Source organism: Staurois parvus, unplaced genomic scaffold (assembly GCF_062004578.1).
Source record: "Staurois parvus isolate SC_StPar_1 unplaced genomic scaffold, SC_StPar_1.0 ptg000017l, whole genome shotgun sequence".
Taxonomy (NCBI): Eukaryota; Metazoa; Chordata; class Amphibia; order Anura; family Ranidae; genus Staurois; species Staurois parvus.
Window position 1 is genome coordinate 9,850,807 of NW_028317813.1, and position 21,884 is coordinate 9,872,690.

At 40.7% G+C, this 21,884-nt stretch overlaps 1 protein-coding gene across 1 annotated transcript; it reads right to left on the minus strand.

Moving 5' to 3' along the window:
* Window positions 1–1,947: 1,947 nt before the first annotated feature.
* On the minus strand, window positions 1,948–9,568 carry TUBA1B (tubulin alpha 1b). Its single transcript, XM_089679554.1, has 4 exons — window positions 9,409–9,568; window positions 6,311–6,533; window positions 6,080–6,228; window positions 1,948–4,282 (listed from the first exon to the last, which is right to left on the minus strand). The coding sequence occupies exons 1-4, from the start codon at window positions 9,409–9,411 to the stop codon at window positions 3,302–3,304; spliced, it is 1,356 nt and encodes a 451-aa protein (XP_089535680.1). The 5' UTR covers window positions 9,412–9,568; the 3' UTR covers window positions 1,948–3,301.
* Window positions 9,569–21,884: the final 12,316 nt, after the last annotated feature.

Genomic DNA, 21,884 nt, shown 5'->3' on the forward strand with positions numbered 1-21,884 from the left:
TAGGCCCCTTTCAGATGGGGAGGACTTTGAAGCAGAGGGGAATCTGTCCGTTGATTGGAGCAGAGTGGACGGAGACCCCTTTACTCTATGGGGGGTCAGGTGTAAACAGACACCCTCCTATTCACCTCCTAGATGGAGGGGGAAGGATCCCCTTTCATATTTTTTAATGGACTAGATTGAATTCTAAGTAGGCAGTTGTAAACGGATATAAGTCTGTTTACACCCGCCATTCCATAAAGGTGAATGGACCGCCCAATCAGGTGCACCTGAAACACTGACAGGAAGACCTGATCGGAGCTTTCATTTGAAATGGGTCTTATGGTCTGCCTGCAGGCACAAGGTCACTGGGCTATATTAACAAGTATGGATTAAACTATGGCTGTAGATGCTTCATTTACTATAATCATTTAATACAGACCCATCACAACACTTTTATATAAACACAGAACCGTGGTTGCTCATCTACACTATATTGACAAAAGTATTGGGACACCCCAACAAATGATTGGATTCAGGTGTTCCAATCACCTCCATGACCACAGGTGTATAAAATCAAGCACCCAGCCATGCAGATTGCTTCTACAAACATTTGTGAAAGAATGGGTCGCTCTCAGGAGCTCAATGAATTCAAGCGTGGTTCCATGATAGGTTGCCACCTGTGCAATAAGTCCATCTGTGAAATTTCCTTGTTACTAAATATTCCACGTTCCACTGTTAGTGGTGTTATAACAAATTGGAAGCAATTGGGAACAACAGCAACTTAGCCACTAAGTGGTAGGCCACGTAAAATGACAGAGCGGGGTCAGCGCATGCTAAAGCACACAGGAGTCGCCAACTGTCTGCAGAGTCAATAGCTAAAGACCTCCAAACTTCATGTGGCCTTCAGATTATTGTTATACAGGATTTATATAGTGCCAACACTTTGTGCAGTGCTTTACAAAATGAAGGTAGACATTACAGTTACAATACAATTTGGTACAAGAGGAAACAGAGGGCCCTGCTCGTTAGAGCTTACATTCAAGGTAGCACAACAGTGTGTTGAGAGCTTCACGGAATGGGTTTCCATGGCTGAGCAGCTGCATCCAAGCTGTACATCACCAAGTACAATTCAAAGTGTCGGATGCAGTGGTGTAAAGTACACCGCCACTGGATTCTAGAGCAGTGGAGAAGTGTTCTCTGGAGTGACGAATCATACTTCTCTGTCTGGCAATCCGATGGACATGTCTGGGTTTGGTGGTTGCCAGAACGGTACTTGCCTGACTGCATTGTGCCAAGTGAAAAGTTTGGTGGGTGGGGGGGATTATGGTGTGGGTTTGCTTTTCAAGGGTTGGACTTGGCAACTTAGTTCCAGTGAAGGGAACTCTTATTTCATGCTCCCAACTTTGTGGGGACGGCCCCTTCCTGTCTTTCTTGTCCAACATCTGTGCTTGACCTCAACATTCCCATAGACACACTCCTAAACTTCGTGGACAACCTTCCCAGAAGAGTTGAAGCTGTTATAGCTGCAAAGGGTAAGACAACTCAATTTTGAACCCTACAGACTAAGAGTGAGATGCTATTAAATTTCATGTGCGTGTAACGGCAGGTGTCTCAATACTTTTGGCAATATAGTGTATATAGCAATTGGCTTTTCCTTTTATCTCTACAAATGTCTTGCAAAATTGCAGTCTTTACCCCTTTTTCCTTTAATTGAATTGGCAGTGACTACTGACATAACTTACCTTGGCACTTGACTGTTTTGGTCGAAGTGTGGATGTACAAGTGCCAAACAGGAATGTATATGTTGGGGATTTGGCTCTGCTCTAGTAGATACAGTATACACTCACCCTGGGGATGGGGTTACGACTTGGATGTGCATTTGTCCCCGCAATTTAATCTTGCTTTTAAGGAAGCATGGTTTCTATGAAACCCAATTGAGGATTTGAGAAACTGCAAGAATGCCCTGCATATAGTTCACCATCTTTACTCATTTATGGAACCTTGGTTCAATATACGTACATATTTATAAATAATTACACATGGGGGTTCCTCCTGCTTTCATAGTGGGGTACATTTAATAAATTTTGTGCTTTTAGGTAAATGTTCATATAATAAGCTTTGGTAATTTATTTCATTGTCTGGGAAGTTTATGAAGTACCAATAAAGTCCCCATTTGTCCACAATTTTCTCTATTGAACCAATCAAGTCAACCCTGTTCAGAGATAACGGGAGCTGCCATTACCTACCTTCTAATGTAAATGTTTATACCTGACTATCCAAAATGAGTACTTTATAGTCAATAAATCCAGAACAAGCATACTGTTTAGTAAATTCATGTCAAAATACTATTAATTCTAAGAAGAAATCATCTTTCCTGGCAAATTAAACATCCATGCAAAAGCCCTGCCATTGCCCAGTTTCTACTTTTTATGCTAGACCCAGTGAATACTCTGCTTCATTGTTGAATAAAGTTACTGCCACATTACCTAATCTGCTAGGAACCCGTGACATTAGCAAATGTTATATACACAAATGGAAACATATATACTACTTCCCCCAACAGCGATAAAACCCCCTATAAACACAAAACTGCTGGAAGGGATTTAAAAAAAGAAAACATTAAAGCTGTTACATACATGTAGAAAATAGTTATATCTGTTCCAATAAGAGTGCGACTCAGCCCTGCCACCACTTTCTCAGTGGCTCACTGGCTGTGACTGAATTACCATAGAGTCCCACTGCTGTCTCAGCCAATGAGGAAGGAGAGTCTCAGCAGAGCCACTGCTGGATCCAGAGGGGGCTTGGGTAAGGATAAGGAGGGGGGGGGGGTCTGCTGCACACACAAGGCTTTTTACCTTCATGCATAGAATCAATCAAGGTAAAAAAAAAACCTTGAGCCAATACAACCACTTTCAGTTAGCATGTGAGCACTGCTATAAGTATGGTACATCCACACATTAAGGACTAGTAGAAATTACCTTGCTAATAAATTAGTACAAATTTGTAGCATCTTTTATAATAGTATAAGAACTGTCAAGGTAAGCAAACCTCTGATAACACATGGGCTAAGATCCAAAAATAGTTAAACCCAAAAATTGAATTTCATCATATTAGAGAACAAACCAACAGGTTTTTTTAAACATTTTATTCCAGATCTCATACAAATACAATTATGGAATAACATGGCTGCATATTGTAACAGTTAACTAAAGCAGATTGTTATTTTTCATTCCAATTCATAGATTGGGCATTCTGCTTTAAAAGCTTCGGTGTTCAGCTGAGAATGGGTAAAACACATGCCTATAATGTAGAAAGATCTGGTTTAATACTCTTCACCTTCCTCCTCACCCTCACCTTCCACAGAATCTACACCAACTTCCTCATAATCCTTCTCCAGAGCAGCCATATCCTCACGGGCCTCAGAGAACTCTCCCTCCTCCATACCTTCACCCACATACCAGTGCACAAAAGCACGCTTAGCATACATAAGATCAAACTTATGATCCAGTCGAGCCCAGGCCTCTGCAATAGCAGTGGTGTTGCTTAGCATGCACACAGCACGCTGTACCTTGGCCAGATCACCACCTGGTACCACAGTTGGTGGTTGGTAGTTAATACCAACCTTAAAGCCAGTAGGACACCAATCCACAAACTGGATACTACGTTTAGTTTTGATTGTAGCAATAGCAGCATTAACATCTTTGGGCACCACATCACCACGGTACAACAGGCAGCAAGCCATGTATTTACCATGACGTGGGTCACATTTCACCATCTGGTTAGCTGGCTCAAAGCAAGCATTAGTGATCTCAGCGACAGAAAGCTGCTCATGGTAGGCTTTCTCAGCTGAGATAACTGGGGCGTAAGTGGCAAGAGGGAAGTGGATACGAGGGTAGGGCACCAAGTTGGTCTGGAATTCTGTCAGATCTACATTCAAGGCTCCATCAAATCTAAGAGAAGCTGTAATAGAGGATACAATCTGACTAATAAGGCGATTCAAGTTAGTGTAGGTGGGGCGCTCAATGTCTAGATTTCTACGGCAGATGTCATAAATAGCCTCATTGTCCACCATGAAAGCACAGTCTGAGTGCTCCAAGGTGGTGTGAGTGGTAAGGATGGAGTTGTAGGGCTCAACAACTGCTGTTGAAACCTGGGGAGCTGGATAGATGGAGAATTCCAGCTTGGACTTCTTCCCATAATCAACAGAGAGACGTTCCATCAGCAGAGAGGTGAAGCCAGATCCAGTACCGCCACCAAAGCTGTGGAAGACCAGGAAACCTTGAAGACCTGTGCACTGGTCAGCCTGTAGAATACATTTCATATGTTAGGACAGGTAAACAGCAGCCGCATGTAATAAAGAAAAAAACAAACAAATGTTAGTTGAAAATGCCATTAAACTTTCCACTGCAATTGTGCTACCGTAAGAAAGCCTGTTCAAAGTGCCTTATCTTAGGTCAATGATATGCAGCACTATAAAATAACTTAAATGTAACAATTGGAGAGTGCCTAGTGTATGAATTACACATTACAGTTCAAATATATAAATCCACTCAGGGAAACGTCCTCCAACTATTTCCACCACCAAGCATGACGATGTTTCTTCCCTGACTAGTAGAAGTGGAAACTCACCAGAAAAACAATCTTGTTAAATCCTAGGCAGCAAAATATCTTTTTTTATGGAAGTCAAAATTACAAGAACCTCTAACATTACTTTGGCAATGTTTAGTTGATCACATTTTGTATAACTGTCTCTTGCCATAAGACCATATCCCTTATGTGCAAGTGACGCTTTTCAGCTTTGGCATGCCCCTCTTTAAAGACTATAGGATTTTTTGGGCACATTGGGGTTTATGTACTAAAGCTGGAGTGTGCAAAATCAGGCTCACTTCTGCATAGAAACCAATCAGCTTCTAACCTCAGTTTGTTCAATTAAGTTTTGGCAATAAAACCTGGAAGCTGATTGGTTTCTATGCAGAAGTGAGCATGATTTTGCACTATTTTAGTAAATCTCCCCCCACTAGCTGTTGGCACCTAGTAGGTCAGGAATCTCAGCATGGCTCCCTACATGACCACCATCCGTTTTAGGTGCATTTGCTCAGACACACACACAATAGCATCTCACAAGGATCCATTTATTCATACTCAGAATTGCAAAGAATGTGAAAGACCGGAGTCCCAAAACAATGTTGTATTATGCTATACTATGCTGGGCAAAGTTATTTTAATAACTGGACCCTGTACCAAGCAACATGTGGCTAGATGCAGTTACCTAATGGTCAGCCTTGGTTATGCCAAAAGTTTGCATATATTAGACAGTTACTAGTGGTGCACTGAAATGAAATCTGGCGCCGAAACCGAAAATTAAAAATGCACTTGGCCAAAAACTGAAATGCGCAGTTTTTAAAAATGAATATATATATTTTTTTCATTAAAAAATACACTTTGATTTAAAAAAAACAAAACAAAAAAACACAACATATACCCAATTTCTTTTTGTAAAATATAAAAGAGGATGTTATGGCGAGTAAATATATACCCAACATGTCACGCTTTAAAATTGCGGACGCTTGTGGAATGACGTCAACCTGCGCTACTTAAAAATCTCCATGGGTGGTGCTTTAAAAAGGTCTACAGGTTAGCAGTGTAACGTTACAGAGGTGGACTAGTGCGAGAATTATTGCTCTTGCTCCGACGTTCGTGGCAATACCTCACGTGTGTGGTTTGAACACAGTTTACATGTGGGCATTGCGTTCACCACTACGTAAGAGTACGGGGGCACATTAAACTTTATTTAATGGTTTGGGAGGTTTTTTTGCACTGTCCCTTTAAAAAAAAATGTATTCACTTTTATTCAATGGTTCCTTAGGTAAGGCTGAGAACTACCGAATGGCAGCGGGATTTTTATGGCCCCTGTATCGGTGCTTTTTTCATATTGGCCAATGGCCGATAGGGGTGTTTTCGGCCAAAACATGTCGGCCACCGAAATTTCAGTGCACCCCTAAGAGTTACCATAAAATGCAGAAATATAAATTATTGTAACAGTCCAAAGCATATCGAGGACAGTAAAACTGACAGATCTACTGTATAGACCTGGACTTACCAGTTTTCGGATCCTGTCCAGAACTAAGTCAATTATCTCCTTGCCAATTGTATAATGACCACGGGCATAGTTATTGGCTGCATCTTCTTTGCCTGTAATTAGCTGTTCTGGATGGAATAACTGACGATATGTTCCACTTCGTACCTCATCTGTAGTAAGAGTTTTGGTATGGCTATTAGGCGAGGGTTTGACTATATACTTAGAGGAAAAACAACACCAATCAAACCTTACCTATGACAGTTGGTTCCAGGTCCACAAAGACAGCCCTAGGGACATGTTTGCCAGCTCCAGTCTCGCTGAAGAAGGTGTTGAAGGAATCGTCCCCTCCTCCAATGGTCTTGTCACTGGGCATCTGCCCATCAGGCTGGATGCCATGTTCCAGGCAGTACAGCTCCCAGCAGGCATTACCAATCTGCACACCAGCCTGGCCAACGTGGATAGAGATGCACTCACGCTGCAAACATTAATAGAAAGAAAAACACTTAGTAGCAGTAGGCTGTAAAATACTGCACATTGGTTTTAAATCCTGCATCAGTAAATCTTACACCTAGAGCAATTTGAATTTTATTTCCTAAAAATATCTTTGTTCAGGCATGTCACTAACAGTGCAATTTCAACTGCTTAAACTGAAGTAAAGTCCGCTTTGTAAGTTGTACCTATAGATAAGCCTGTAACAAAGCTTACCTATAAGCACAGTGAATATCTCCTAAACTTGCACCGTTTTAGATACTCACACAGCATGCAGCCCTTGATGTCACCAGCACATGCCCTCTGAAGGGATGATGCAGCGTCTCAGATCCTCAGCACTCCGTACTGCAACCAAGGGCTCCCGTGCGCATGCGTGACGTCACCGCAACTCCACCCATTCATACTGCTGGAGCCCGGGAACCCAGAAAGGAAGACCAGGTGTAGATGGCGGCATTGGGGAGCTGTGACAGTGCTGCGCTGGAGGGCTCTATGTACAGGAAAGTATATCATAATGTGCTACATTATGACATAAACCTGCAGGGGGCTCATTATTTTGTTTTTTTGGGGTGGTTTACTACTACTTTAAGCAGTTCTGAATATTAAAAAGCAGTATGATGGTTAATCACTTCCACTGCAGTCAGCTGACATTCTCTCCACGTCTCCATAAAGCAGCCTGCAAGCAGCTTCCACTCCTCACACTTCATCCGCTCGTTCACGAAAGAGAAACATCTGCAAGAGGCTTTCAAATGAATCAGGATTATCCTTTGTGATGGATCTGTTTCTTCACAAGTACTCAATTTACTGAACTAGTTTGCTCCACCCAACAGCTGTTGTCTGTCTCAGTACATAGGTCCTAAATGAGTTTCTCTAGGCATCCACTATGATCTACCAGACTATACATATACTGTTGGGGACAGAAGACAACTGTAGAAAGACCAGTATTAAAGCAGACTTTACTCTTGAAGAATCCTACTCCTTCCTTTGATGAAATCATGGATCTAGGTTTTTCATACTTTTGGGGAGCCCAGTCTGAACTGCCAACTCAAATCCCCAGCTACCCAAAGCCACCTAGGATTCTGCATCCTAGGAAGCTTCGGGAGCAATGCAGAACACACTGTGTGCATCACATGCTGTTAGAGGCAGAAGACAACTGTAGAAAGACCTTTAAGTCTTTCTTTGGAGATGCCTACTCCTTCCTTTGAGGAAACTGCAGATCTAATTTTTTTTATACTTTTTTGAAGAACCCAGACTGAGATTCTGCCTGGCATCTCCAGCTGCCCAAAGCCCCCTAAGATACTTGAGTCATCCTAGGAGGCTTTGGAGAACACATTGCCCATGCATCACATGCTGTTAGAGGCAGAAGACACAACAGTAGGAAGCGCAGAATTATGAGACCTTCACTCTTTGAAGATGCCTACTCCTTCCTTTGAGGAAACTGCAGATCTAATTTTTTGTATACTTTTTTTTTTTAAGAACCCAGTCTGAGATTCTGCCTGGTATCTCCAGCTGCCCAAAGCCTCCTAGGATACTCGAGTCATCCTAGGAGGCTTTGGGGGACACATTGTGCATACACCACATGCTGTTAGAGGCAGAAGACACAACTGTAGGAAGCACAGAATTACGAGACCTTTACTCTTTGACAATGCCTACTCCTTCCTTTGATTAAATGTCAGATCTATTCTTTTCAGAGAGCCCAGTTTGAGTATCCATCTAACATCGGCAGCAGCCCAAAGCCCCCTAGGATAGCATCAACCTAGGAGGCTACGTAAAACACACTGCATACACCACCAAAGGGCTGGCCACAACAAGAACCCTGAAGAAGACAGCCAGATCTTGATAACATACAGAAGTTGGAGACACAGGATCTGGGATGCGGGGGGGATTACTGCAGGGTTCTGGATGTTTTGAAGGTAAGCCAGGAAACCAAAATACAAGGGGCGGGGTGTTGAAGTTCCTCTTTAAATGTCTTGCTTCCACTTAGGCTAGTGGGAGCACATCCTGTACACGTAGGATCATCTCCAGCAACCATCATAGGTGAGGCTGATCTGCTGCTAAAAGTACCTCCAGGAAGAAGCTATCACAATGTACCATTATAGAGAGCAGTGGACACAAATGCAATGATCGTGCTACTACCAATGTATACTGGGTTCAGAGAATGCGGGTGCCTCATCCACAGTTGCTCAGCTGTATGCAATGCTCGGTAGAAGGATCCGCACGACCATCGCTGCACTTAAAATCTCGCATTTATTTAACCATGTTATGCCTAAAGCCGTGTAAGCTGAAACACATCAACGTTTTGTATTTGTCATTTTTACTAAAAAAATGCAAGATTGTAAGAGCCATGATGGAGATCCTCTTCTACCAAGCAGTGGACACAACCCAGTGATCACCAATGACTGGGAACCAGGCTAAGCTAGTAATAGGCTAAATCCCATATACTACCACAATCCAGAATGGGGGAGGGGGGCTGTGTACTCATCCCAACCAGCTGTCCAGAAGATCATCACATTAACATGCAGTACCATTATGATAAAAGCCCAGCCATTATTATACGTCACCCTCCCCTCCTAAAGACGGTGTGACCACCCTTCCTCCTATTCTAGACACTTCTACCCCTGGCCGCCTTAGGCTCAATACTTCCATAGAGAACCCCGGAAGAGGGACCCCCCACTATTTTATCAGAGGAGAGCGCGCCCACCCGTCCCCAGCGCGGGAAGACCCGTTGGTGCTGTGCGCGCGGCCGACCAGTGGCGCTGCCCCTCAATCACAGCCATGATGAGGCCACACATAAGAAGGATGCTGCACCCCCTCCACCCTCCTGCTCAGGCTGCACCAAACACAGAAATCCCCGCCACACTCACCATGGTTAAGGATGAGGAGTCCGCGAAGAGTAAAGATTAAAAAGTAAAAAAAAAAAAAAAACGTTACTTTATCCAACAGTAAAGAGTGGATGTAAGTAACAGAATGAGGAGAAGGGATGCGGAGTCCGCTTTTATAAGCTTGGCGATGACGTCGTCATAGATTATGATAATGTTGTGCGGCGCAGAGCTGATTGGACGGAGGCTCGGAGTGAGGTGTATGAATGTGGGAGGCGGGAGGGAGCTTGTGCCTGCTCTCACTGCCTCTTCATGCGCTAATATGGCGGCGGCTTCCCCACCAGATAGCCGGTTACACCGGCGCTGCGCCTCACAAACCGGCACATGGAACTCCGCGTCAGTGGTTTAATGGCCCTAGGGATCTGTGGCTTGTTACTATCGATTGTTGTGGACAGGAAAAGCGCTCTGGTACCTGAAGTTGTACAGAACCTGACTTAAAATGGGGCAACTAGTGGAGTGATTCGAAGTAGCTGAAGGACTACAACGGGTCACATTCATTTACCACCCCCATAGAGTATGATATACTGTATAGGGGGTCCCGCCCCTCTATGGTCCGGGTCAGTCCTGGAAATGGGCACTTTGGCCTGTTCATCACTATTGTGTACTCATAAAGTCATTGGGAGAGAGCGGAACACAACGAGCATCTCATATACAGCTCATATGTCATCTATACGTCCCTTCTCTGTACATCTCATATGTCATCTATACGTCCCTTCTCTATACATGTCATCTGTACTTCCCCTCTCCTCTATACATCTCATATGTGATCTATACTTCCCTCCTCTATACATCTCATATGTGATCTATACTTCCCCTCTCCTCTATACAAATGATATGTCATCTATACTTCCCCTCTCTATACATCTCATATCTCATCTATACTTCCCTTCTCCTCTATACAAATCATATGTCATCTATACTTCCCCTCTCCTCTATACATCTCATATGTCATCTATACTTCCCCTCTCCTCTATACAAATCATATGTGATCTATACTTCCCCTCTCTATACATCTCATATCTCATCTATACTTCCCCTCTCCTCTATACATCTCATATGTCATCTATACTTCCTCTCTCCTCTATACAAATGATATGTCATCTATACTTCCCCTCTCCTCTATACATCTCATATGTCATCTATACTTCCCCTCTCCTCTATACAAATCATATGTTACACTGTTCAACAAATTTTTATTTTTTGCCAGTTTTGGAAACAAAAGGATCCATTTCTTAATGAATTTCACATTCTGAGTTCAAATATAACAATGAAATTTGTCAATTGGCTCTAGTTTTTCTGTAAACTGAAAGTTTTCTACTATAGGCGTAATGACTACATAATGCACAATAATTATATAGATAGATGTCTTTCCACAAATATAAAGCAAGTGATATTGACTACATAACAAAGCCTAAATGGCATAATATATTGCATAGGATTACCAAGAAAAATTATAGCCATAAGCTAAGTTGAATCATTTTAATACTTAGGATTCTCACTAGTTTTGTCTTCAGTTTGTGTCGGTTTTGCTTCTCTTGGCTTTTCTCTTGTATTCGAGGAAAGGGCTCTCTCTTACAACTGTCCAGCAATAGTCAGCAAGCATTGATGGGCTCCATTTACCTTGATATCTTCTTTCCATAGCTGCAATGTCTTGATGGAAGCGCTCTCCGTGTTCATCACTCACTGCTCCACAGTTTGGTGGGAAAAAATCCAGATGCGAATGTAGAAAATGAATTTTTAAAGACATGTTGCAACCCAGATTTCTGTAAGTCTGGATGAGTTTTTCTACCACTTTCTTGTAGTCTGGTGTTTTATTGAAAATTTGATGTCACTGATACAAATGCTGTCCAGGCAGCCTTTTCCTTTCCACGCAACAGAGAAAGAAACTCATCATCATGAATAAGTTTACGAATCTGTGGCCCAACAAAGACTCCTTCATTTATTTTTGCAGCACTAAGTGCTGGAAATTTGCTAATCAGGTACTTGAAACCTGCTTTATTCTTGTCCATTGCCTTAACAAAGTTTTTCATTAATCCCAACTTGATGTGTAATGGAGGTAATAAGATCTTATTGCTGTCTACAAGTGCTGGATAGTTGACATTTTTTTCTCCAGGCTGCAATGACTGGCGTAATGGCCAGTCTCTTTTGGCATAGTGCATTTCTCTCGCACGACTGTCCCACTCACAGAGGAAGCAGCAGTACTTAGTATTTCCACCTTGAAGTCCAAGTAGGATAGCAATCACCTTCAGGTCACCACAAATCGACCATTGATGTTCATCATAGTTGATGCACCTTAAAAGCTCTTTCAAGTTTTCATACGTTTCTTTCATTGAAACTGCGTAAGCAACTGGAACTGACGGCAGGTGATTGCCATTATGGAGCAAAACAGCTTTAAGACTCGCCTTTGAAGCGTCAATGAACAGCCTCCACTCATCGGGATCATAGCATATGCCGATGGCTGAGATTAAACCATGAACATTGTTACATACAGCAATATCACCTTCCTGGATGAAGAATGGGATCAGATCTTTCTGACGATGACGGTAGAAAGACGTACGAACATCACTTGCTAGGAGATTCCACTGTTGTAGTCTTGACCCCAAAAGCTCTGCCTTGTTCTTTGGAAGATCCAGGTCTCTGATAAGATCGCTCAATTCCACTTGTGTAATGAGGTGTGGTTCAGTGGGTGTGGATGGAAGAAAGTCTGGGTCATGTGAGGTTCACGGTTGATGACTACACGCTTCAGGTTCTTCCTCACTTGACTCAACCACGAAGGATTCTGGTGCTTTAGGAATTGGTAGCCCCTCTCCATGAGGAACTGGACGTATTGCCGATGGAATATTTGGATAGTGCACAGATAACTTTTTCTTCTTATTTAGCCCTTTTACAATTGGAGGCACCATACAAAAGTAACAATTACTAACATGATCTGTTGGCTCTCTCCAAATCATTGGCACAGCGAAAGGAATAGATGCCTTTTTTCCATTCAACCATTGCTCCAGTGCCGTCCCACAAGAATTGCAGCATATATGTGGTGCCCAGCTCTTATCCTGGTCTCCTATCTTGCAGCCAAAATACAAGTTGTAGGCTTTCTTAATCATTCCTGGTATCCTCCTTTTTTGTGAGATAAAAGTTATTTCACCGCAGATATAGCAGAAATTATCTGCTTTATTCACACAAGTTCGAGGCATTACTGAGTAGCCTATATAAGCATAAAACGAAATGTAAAGACGCTGTCGAACTACAATCAGCTACAGATACTGCAGCTTTTATGCAGTGAAGTGATGCAATTAAAGGCTAATATTGCATCATCTCAGTATACATGCAATTTTCTATTGGTCACCAGTATCAATCATGGAAACTAGAGCCAATCAACATTTTTTAGGGTCATTTTCGTTTTCAGCACCCCAAAATTATGTAAGATTAGCTAATTTTATGCCCAAAACTTTTTACCTGTTGAACAGTGTTATCTATACTTCCCCTCTCCTCTATACATCTCATATGTCATCTATACTTCTCCTCTCCTCTATACATCTCATACACACCTCATGTGTCATCTATACATTTCATAACATGTCATCTATACTTCCCCTCGCCTCTATAAATCTCATATGTCATCTATACATTTCATATCGTATGTCATCTATACTTCCCCTCTCCTCTATACAAATCAAATGTCATCTATACTTCCCCTCTCCTCTATACGTTTCATACACACCTCATGTCATCTATACATTTCATATTGTATGTCATCTATACTTCCCCTCCTCTGTACAAATCATATGTCATCTATACTTCCCCTCTCCTCTATACATCTCATTACACACCTCATGTGTCATCTATACATTTCATAACATGTCATCTATACTTTCCCTCTCCTCTATACATCTCATATGTTATCTATACTTCCCCTCTCCTCTATAAATCTCATACACACCTCATGTCAGCTATACATTTCATAACATATGTCATCTATACTTCCCCTCTCCTCTATACAAATCATGTTATTTATACTTCCCCTCTCCTCTATACATCTCATATGTCATCTATACTTCCTCTCTCCTCTATACAAATGATATGTCATCTTTACTTCCCCTCTCCTCTATACATCTCATATGTCATCTATACTTCCCCTCTCCTCTATACAAATCATATGTCATCTATACTTCCCCTCTCCTCTATACATCTCATATGTCATCTATACTTCTACTCTCCTCTATACATCTCATACACACCTCATGTGTCATCTATACATTTCATAACATGTCATCTATACTTCCCCTCGCCTCTATAAATCTCATATGTCATCTATACATTTCATATCGTATGTCATCTATACTTCCCCTCTCCTCTATACAAATCAAATGTCATCTACAGTTGTGACCAAAATTATTCAACCCCCAATGCTGTAAAGGGGTTTAGGGACTATAGTGTACATTTGGAATTGTATTCAGAATCAAATCCTACAAGGACGTTGTAACTACCCAAATGCAACTAAAATGACATCAATTGTTTATGTAATACAGTAGTAAATGGTTCTTATGTGGTTTCTTCATTGCCACAATTATTCAACCCCTTAAAGACTACCACTCTGAAGAACAGAGGTTCATACAGGTGCTTTCCATCAGGTATTGAAAACACCTGTGGATGTCACCGAGCAGCAATCAAGCATAATAAGCACCAATTAGGCAGCTTTAAAATGACTGTGATACTCAGCTCCTTCTAGACATTTACTGGTGTGGTTACAAACATGGTGAAGGCAAGAGAATGGTCCAGGAAGACAAGAGAAGAGGTGATTTCTCTTCACAGGAAGGGCAATGGCTATAAGAAGATTGCAAAGATGTTAAACATACCAAGAGACACCTTAGGAAGCATCATTCGCAAATTCAAGGCAAAGGGCACTGTTGAAACGCTACCTGGTCGTGGCAGAAAGAAGATGCTGACTTCGACTGCTGTGCGCTACCTGAAGCGTAGAGTGGAGAGAAGTCCCCGTGTGACTGCTGAGGAACTGAGAAAAGATTTGTCAGATGTGGGTACAGAAGTTTCAGCCCAGACAATAAGACGCACACTGCGTAATGAAGGCCTCCGTGCCAGAACTCCCAGGCGTACCCCCTTGCTGTCTCCAAAGAATAAGAAGAGTCGACTGCAGTATGCCAAAAGCCATGTGGACAAACCACAAAAGTTGTGGGATAGTGTTCTGTGGACTGATGAAACAAAATTAGAACTGTTTGGGCCCATGGATCAACGCTATGTTTGGAGGAGGAAGAACAAGGCCTATGATGAAAAGAACACCTTGCCTACTGTGAAGCATGGTGGAGGGTCAATCATGCTTTGGGGCTGTTTTGCTTCTGCAGGTACAGGGAAGCTTCAGCGTGTGCAAGGTACCATGAATTCTCTTCAGTACCAGGAGATATTGGATGGAAACGTGATGCAGTCCGTCACACACCTGAGGCTTGGGAGACGTTGGACCTTTCAACAGGACAATGATCCCAAGCATACCTCCAAGTCCACTAGAGCATGGTTGCAGAGGAAAGGCTGGAACATTTTGGAGTGGCCATCGCAGTCACCAGACTTAAATCCGATTGAGAACCTCTGGTGGGACTTAAAGAAAGCAGTTGCAGTGCGCAAGCCTAAGAATGTGACTGAACTGGAGGCCTTTGCCCATGAAGAATGGGCGAAGATACCCGTAGATCGCTGCAAGACACTTGTGTCAAGCTATGCTTCACGTTTAAAAGCTGTTATAACTGTAAAAGGATGCTGTACTAAGTACTAAGATTGAATGTCACTTGGGGGTTGAATAAAACTGATAATGCTGTGAGCACAGAAAAGACATTTGTGGTTATTTCATTATAACTGTTATGTTATATTTGTCTGACCTACAAGTGCCTCTTTAATGTAAATGTAAGCAAGATGACTGAATGATCAAAAGCAATGTCAAACTGGCCAAAACACTCAATTTCAGTGGGGGTTGAATAATTTTGGTCACAACTGTATACTTCCCCTCTCCTCTATACGTTTCATACACACCTCATGTCATCTATACATTTCATATTGTATGTCATCTATACTTCCCCTCCTCTGTACAAATCATATGTCATCTATACTTCCCCTCTCCTCTATACATCTCATTACACACCTCATGTGTCATCTATACATTTCATAACATGTCATCTATACTTTCCCTCTCCTCTATACATCTCATATGTTATCTATACTTCCCCTCTCCTCTATAAATCTCATACACACCTCATGTCAGCTATACATTTCATAACATATGTCATCTATGCTTCCCCTCTCCTCTATACAAATTATATGTTATTTATACTTCCCCTCTCCTCTATACATCTCATATGTCATCTATACTTCCCCTCTCCTCTATACAAATGATATGTCATCTATACTTCCCCTCTCCTCTATACATATCATATGTCATCTATACTTCCTCTCTCCTCTATACAAATTATATGTCATCTTTACTTCCCCTCTCCTCTATACATCTCATATGTCATCTATACTTCCCCTCTCCTCTATACAAATCATATGTCATCTATACTTCCCCTCTCCTCTATACATCTCATATGTCATCTATACTTCTACTCTCCTCTATACATCTCATACACACCTCATGTGTCATCTATACATTTCATAACATGTCATCTATACTTCCCCTCGCCTCTATAAATCTCATATGTCATCTATACATTTCATATCGCATGTCATCTATACTTCCCCTCTCCTCTATACAAATCAAATGTCATCTATACTTCCCCTCTCCTCTATACGTTTCATACACACCTCATGTCATCTATACATTTCATATTGTATGTCATCTATACTTCCCCTCCTCTGTACATATCATATGTCATCTATACTTCCCCTCTCCTCTATACATCTCATTACACACCTCATGTGTCATCTATACATTTCATAACATGTCATCTATACTTTCCCTCTCCTCTATACAAATCATATGTTATCTATACTTCCCCTCTCCTCTATAAATCTCATACACACCTCATGTCAGCTATACATTTCATAACATATGTCATCTATACTTCCCCTCTCCTCTATACAAATCATATGTTATTTATACTTCCCATCTCCTCTATACATCTCATATGTCATCTGTACTTCCCCTCTCCTCTATACGTTTCATACACACCTCATGTCATCTATACATTTCATATCGTATGTCATCTATACTTCCCCTCCTCTGTACAAATCATATGTCATCTATACTTCCCCTCTCCTCTATACATCTCATGTGTCATCTATACATTTCATAACATGTCATCTATACTTTCCCTCTCCTCTATACAAATCATATGTTATCTATACTTCCCCTCTCCTCTATACATCTCATACACACCTCATGTCAGCTATACATTTCATAACATATGTCATCTATACTTCCCCTCTCCTCTATACATCTCATACACACCTTATGTCATCTATACATTTCATAACATATGTCATCTATACTTCCCCTCTCCTCTATACATCTCATGTGTCATCTATACATTTCATAACATGTCATCTATACTTTCCCTCTCCTCTATACATCTCATACACACCTTATGTCATCTATACATTTCATAACATATGTCATCTATACTTCCCCTCTCCTCTATACAAATCATATGTTATTTATACTTCCCATCTCCTCTATACATCTCATATGTCATCTGTACATTTCATAACATGTCATCTATACTTCCCCTCTCCTCTATATATCTCATACACACCTCATATGTCATCTATACATTTCATATCATATGTTATTATTATTATTATTATTACTACGAGTTTATATAGCGCCAAAGGGTTTGCTCAGCGCTGTACAATGTTATCTATACTTCCCCTCTCCTCTATACAAATCATATGTTATCTATACTTCCCATCTCCTTTATACATCTCATATGTCATCTATACTTCCCCTCTCCTCTATACATTTCATATGTCATCTATACTTCCCCTCTCCGCTATACATCTCATACCTCCATATGTCATCAATACTTCCCCTCTCCTCTAAACATCTCATGCACAACTCATACAGTCAGGTCCATAAATATTGGGACATTGACACAATTCTAACATTTTTGGCTCTATATACCACCACAATGGATTTGAAATGAAACGAACAAGATGTGCTTTAACTGCAGACTGTCAGCTTTAATTTGAGGGTATTTACATCCAAATCAGGTGAACAGTGTAGGAATTAAAACACTTTGCATATGTGCCTCCCACTTGTTAAGGGAACAAAAGTAATGGGACAGAATAATAATCATAAATCAAACTTTCACTTTTTATTACTTGGTTGCAAATCCTTTGCAGTCAATTACAGCCTGAAGTCTGGAACGCATAGACATCACCAGACGCTGGGTTTCATCCCTGGTGATGCTCTGCCAGGCCTCTACTGCAACTGTCTTCAGTTCCTGCTTGTTCTTGGGGCATTTTCCCTTCAGTTTTGTCTTCAGCAAGTGAAATGCATGCTCAATCGGATTCAGGTCAGGTGATTGACTTGGCCATTGCATAACATTCCATTTCTTTCCCTTAAAAACTCTTTGGTTGCTTTTGCAGTATGCTTTGGGTCATTGTCCATCTGCACTGTGAAGCGGCGTCCAATGAGTCCTGAAGCATTTGGCTGAATATGAGCAGATAATATTGCCCGAAACACTTCAGAAGTCATCCTGCTGCTTTTGTCAGCAGTCACATCATCAATAAATACAAGAGAACCAGTTCCATTGGCAGCCATACATGCCCACGCCATGACACTACCACCACCATGCTTCACTGATGAGGTGGTATGCTTAGGATCATGAGCAGTTCCTTTCCTTCTCCATACTCTTCTCTTCCCATCACTCTGGTACAAGTTGATCTTGGTCTCATCTATCCATAGGATGTTGTTCCAGAACTGTGAAGGCTTTTTTAGATGTCGTTTGGCAAACTCTAATCTGACCTTCCTGTTTTTGAGGCTCACCAATGGTTTACATCTTGTGGTGAACCCTCTGTATTCACTCTGGTGAAGTCTTCTCTTGATTGTTGACTTTGACACACATACACCTACCTCCTGGAGAGTGTTCTTGATCTGGCCAACTGTTGTGAAGGGAGTTTTCTTCACCAGGGAAAGAATTCTTCGGTCATCCACCACAGTTGTTTTCCAGGTCTTCCGGGTCTTTTGGTGTTGCTGAGCTCACCGGTGCGTTCCTTCTTTTTAAGAATGTTCCAAACAGTTGTTTTATCCATGCCTAATGTTTTTGCTATCTCTCTCTCTCTATATGTCCCAATATTTATGGACCTGACTGTATGTCATCTATACATTTCATATCATATGTCATCTATACTTCCCCTACCCCTCTATACATTTCATATGTCATCTATACTTCCTCTATACATCTCATATGTCATTTATACATTTCTTATATGTCATCTATACTTCCCCTATCCTCTATATACCTCATATGTCATCTATACATTTCATATCATATGTCATCTATACATTTCATAGTGTATGTCAGCTGTACTTCTATCCTCTATAAATCCCATACCCTATATGTCATCTATACTTCCCCTATCCTCTATACATCTCATGCCTCATATGTCATCTATACATTTCATAACGTATTTCATCTATACTTCCCCTATCCTCTATACATCTCATACCTCATATGTTATCTATACATCTCATACCTCATGTCATCTATACATTTCATATCATATGTTATCTATACATTTCATATCATATGTCATATATACATTTCATATCATATGTCATCTATACATTTCATAGTGTATGTCAGCTGTACTTCCCCTATCCTCTATACATCTCATACCTCATATGTCATCTATACTTCCCCTATCCTCTATACATCTCATACCTCATATGTCATCTATACTTCCCCTATCCTCTATACATCTCATACCTCATATGTCATCTATACTTTCCCTATCCTCTATACATCTCATACCTCATATGTCATCTATACATCACCTATCCTCTATACCAGCCTTTTTCAACCAGTGTGTCCAGGCACCCTGGGTGCCTTCAGATTTCTTTAGTGGTGCCTTGGCAGAATGCCTACTAATTGCCCAAAAGTTTTATGCAAGCCACCCGAATGACCAAGCCTGTCTTTTAGTTACATAAAGTCCCAGGTTTTCATTGTGCACCATTACAACCTTCCAACCGCCAGTGTCCTAACAACTGTGTCACCATTTCATAAGGAGGATGTCAGGCCCTTGTACAGCATCCTTGTTTGCCCCTCTCCATCAGCACTGGGGTCACATTAGATGAGTGAGGGAGAGAAGAAACACTGGAATACTAGTCAGTACCAACGTGCAAAGATGTATTTGTTTTTGGAAGAATAAATCACCTCTAATGTTGGGTGTCCTCTGTGTGTTGATGTTGCTGCATTATGTAAAATTATTAGTTTAGTTTTTACATTTTAGAATGGTGTGCCCTGAGATTGTGTAATATTTTAAAGGGTGCCTTGAGTGAAAAAAGGTTGAGAAACACGGCTCTATACGTCTCATACACACCTCATATGTCAACTATACATTTCATATCGTATGTCATCTATACTTCCTCTCTACATCTCATACATTCCTCATATGTCATCTGTACATTTCCTATCGTATGTCATCTATACTTCCCCTATCCTCTATACATCTCACACACCTCATATGTCATCTATAAATGTTTTATCGTATGTCATCTTTACTTCTCCTATCCTCTATTCATCTCATACCTCATATGTCATCTATACTTTTTTATTGTATGTCATATTTACTTCCTCTATCCTCTATACATCTCATACACACCTCATATGTCATCTATACATTTCATATCATATGTCATCTATACATTTTTTATCGTATGTCATCTTTACTTCCCCTATCCTCTATACATCTCATACACACCTCATATGTCATCTATACATTTCACAGTGTATGTCATCTGTACTTCTCCTATCCTCTATACATCTCATACCTCATATGTCATCTATACTTCCCCTATCCTCTATACATCTCATACCTCATATGTCATCTATACTTCCTCTATACATCTCATACCTCATATGTCATCTATACTTCCCCTATCCTCTATACATCTCATACCTCATATGTCATCTATACATTTTTTATCGTATGTCATCTTTACTTCCCCTATCCTCTATACATCTCATACACACCTCATATGTCATCTATACATTTCACAGTGTATGTCATCTGTACTTCTCCTATCCTCTATACATCTCATACCTCATATGTCATCTATACTTCCCCTATCCTCTATACATCTCATACCTCATATGTCATCTATACTTCCCCTATCCTCTATACATCTCATACCTCATATGTCATCTTTACTTCCCCTATCCTCTATACATCTCATACACACCTCATATGTCATCTATACTTCCCCTATCCTCTATACATCTCATACCTCATATGTCATCTATACTTCCCCTATCCTCTATACGTCTCATACCTCATATGTCATCTATACATTTTTTATTGTATGTCATCTTTACTTCCCCTATCCTCTATACATCTCATACACACCTCATATGTCATCTATACATTTCATAGTGTATGTCAGCTGTACTTCTCCTATCTTCTATACATCTTATACATACCTCATATTATTATTAATATTATACAGGATTTATATAGCGCCAACAGTTTGCGCAGCGCTTTACAATATAAGGGAGACAGTACAATTACAATACATTTCAGTACAGAAGGAATAGGAGGGCCCTGCTCATGGTGCCATCTATACAGCTCATTGTTAAATACACTTACATGTTATCTATACATCTCATGTCATCTATACTCCCCTATCCTCTATACATCTCATATCCTATGTCATCTAGTCCATGTCTATACATCGAATTATATGTCATCTATACTTCTATCCTCTATACAGCTCATGTCAGTTTGTATCTATACTTCCCTTTTTTCCATATACTGTACATTTCCTATCATATGTCATTTATACTTCCCATGTCCTCTATATGTCTCATCATATGTCAAATATACATATCATATATCAAGTATTTTTCTCATGTCCTTCATACATATCATCATTTACATGTCTTCTATACATCTCATATATCATTAATACATCTAATATCTATGTCATCTATACACCCCGTCATATAAACCTCTCATGTGGTATATACTGTACTTCTAATATTGATGCCATATTTCTATACATCCATTATTGTAATATACAGGTAATGTGTCCCGAGAGATCCGCATACACAATATATGTGTGTATTATATATGCTGTCCTATATACATCTCCTTAATGTTCTATACACCTAATATTTCTTCATCAATGTCATCTATAGATCTGAGGTGATATAGGTGTATTGTGAGAGCTCCGGGCACACAGTGTGATGTATACATGGCACTGACGTCATATTATGGGAGCCCTAGGCACACAGAGTGTGATGTAT

What these genes read in the sequence shown, in the direction of transcription:
- TUBA1B (XM_089679554.1), bottom strand. An exon ending in CCTGGAACCAACTGTCATAG is followed by an intron (nt 6,229 to 6,310) that starts GTAAGGTTTGAT and finishes CTCTTACTACAG; the next exon opens with ATGAGGTACGAAGTGGAACA. An exon ending in TGGACAGGATCCGAAAACTG is followed by an intron (nt 4,283 to 6,079) that starts GTAAGTCCAGGT and finishes TGTATTCTACAG; the next exon opens with GCTGACCAGTGCACAGGTCT.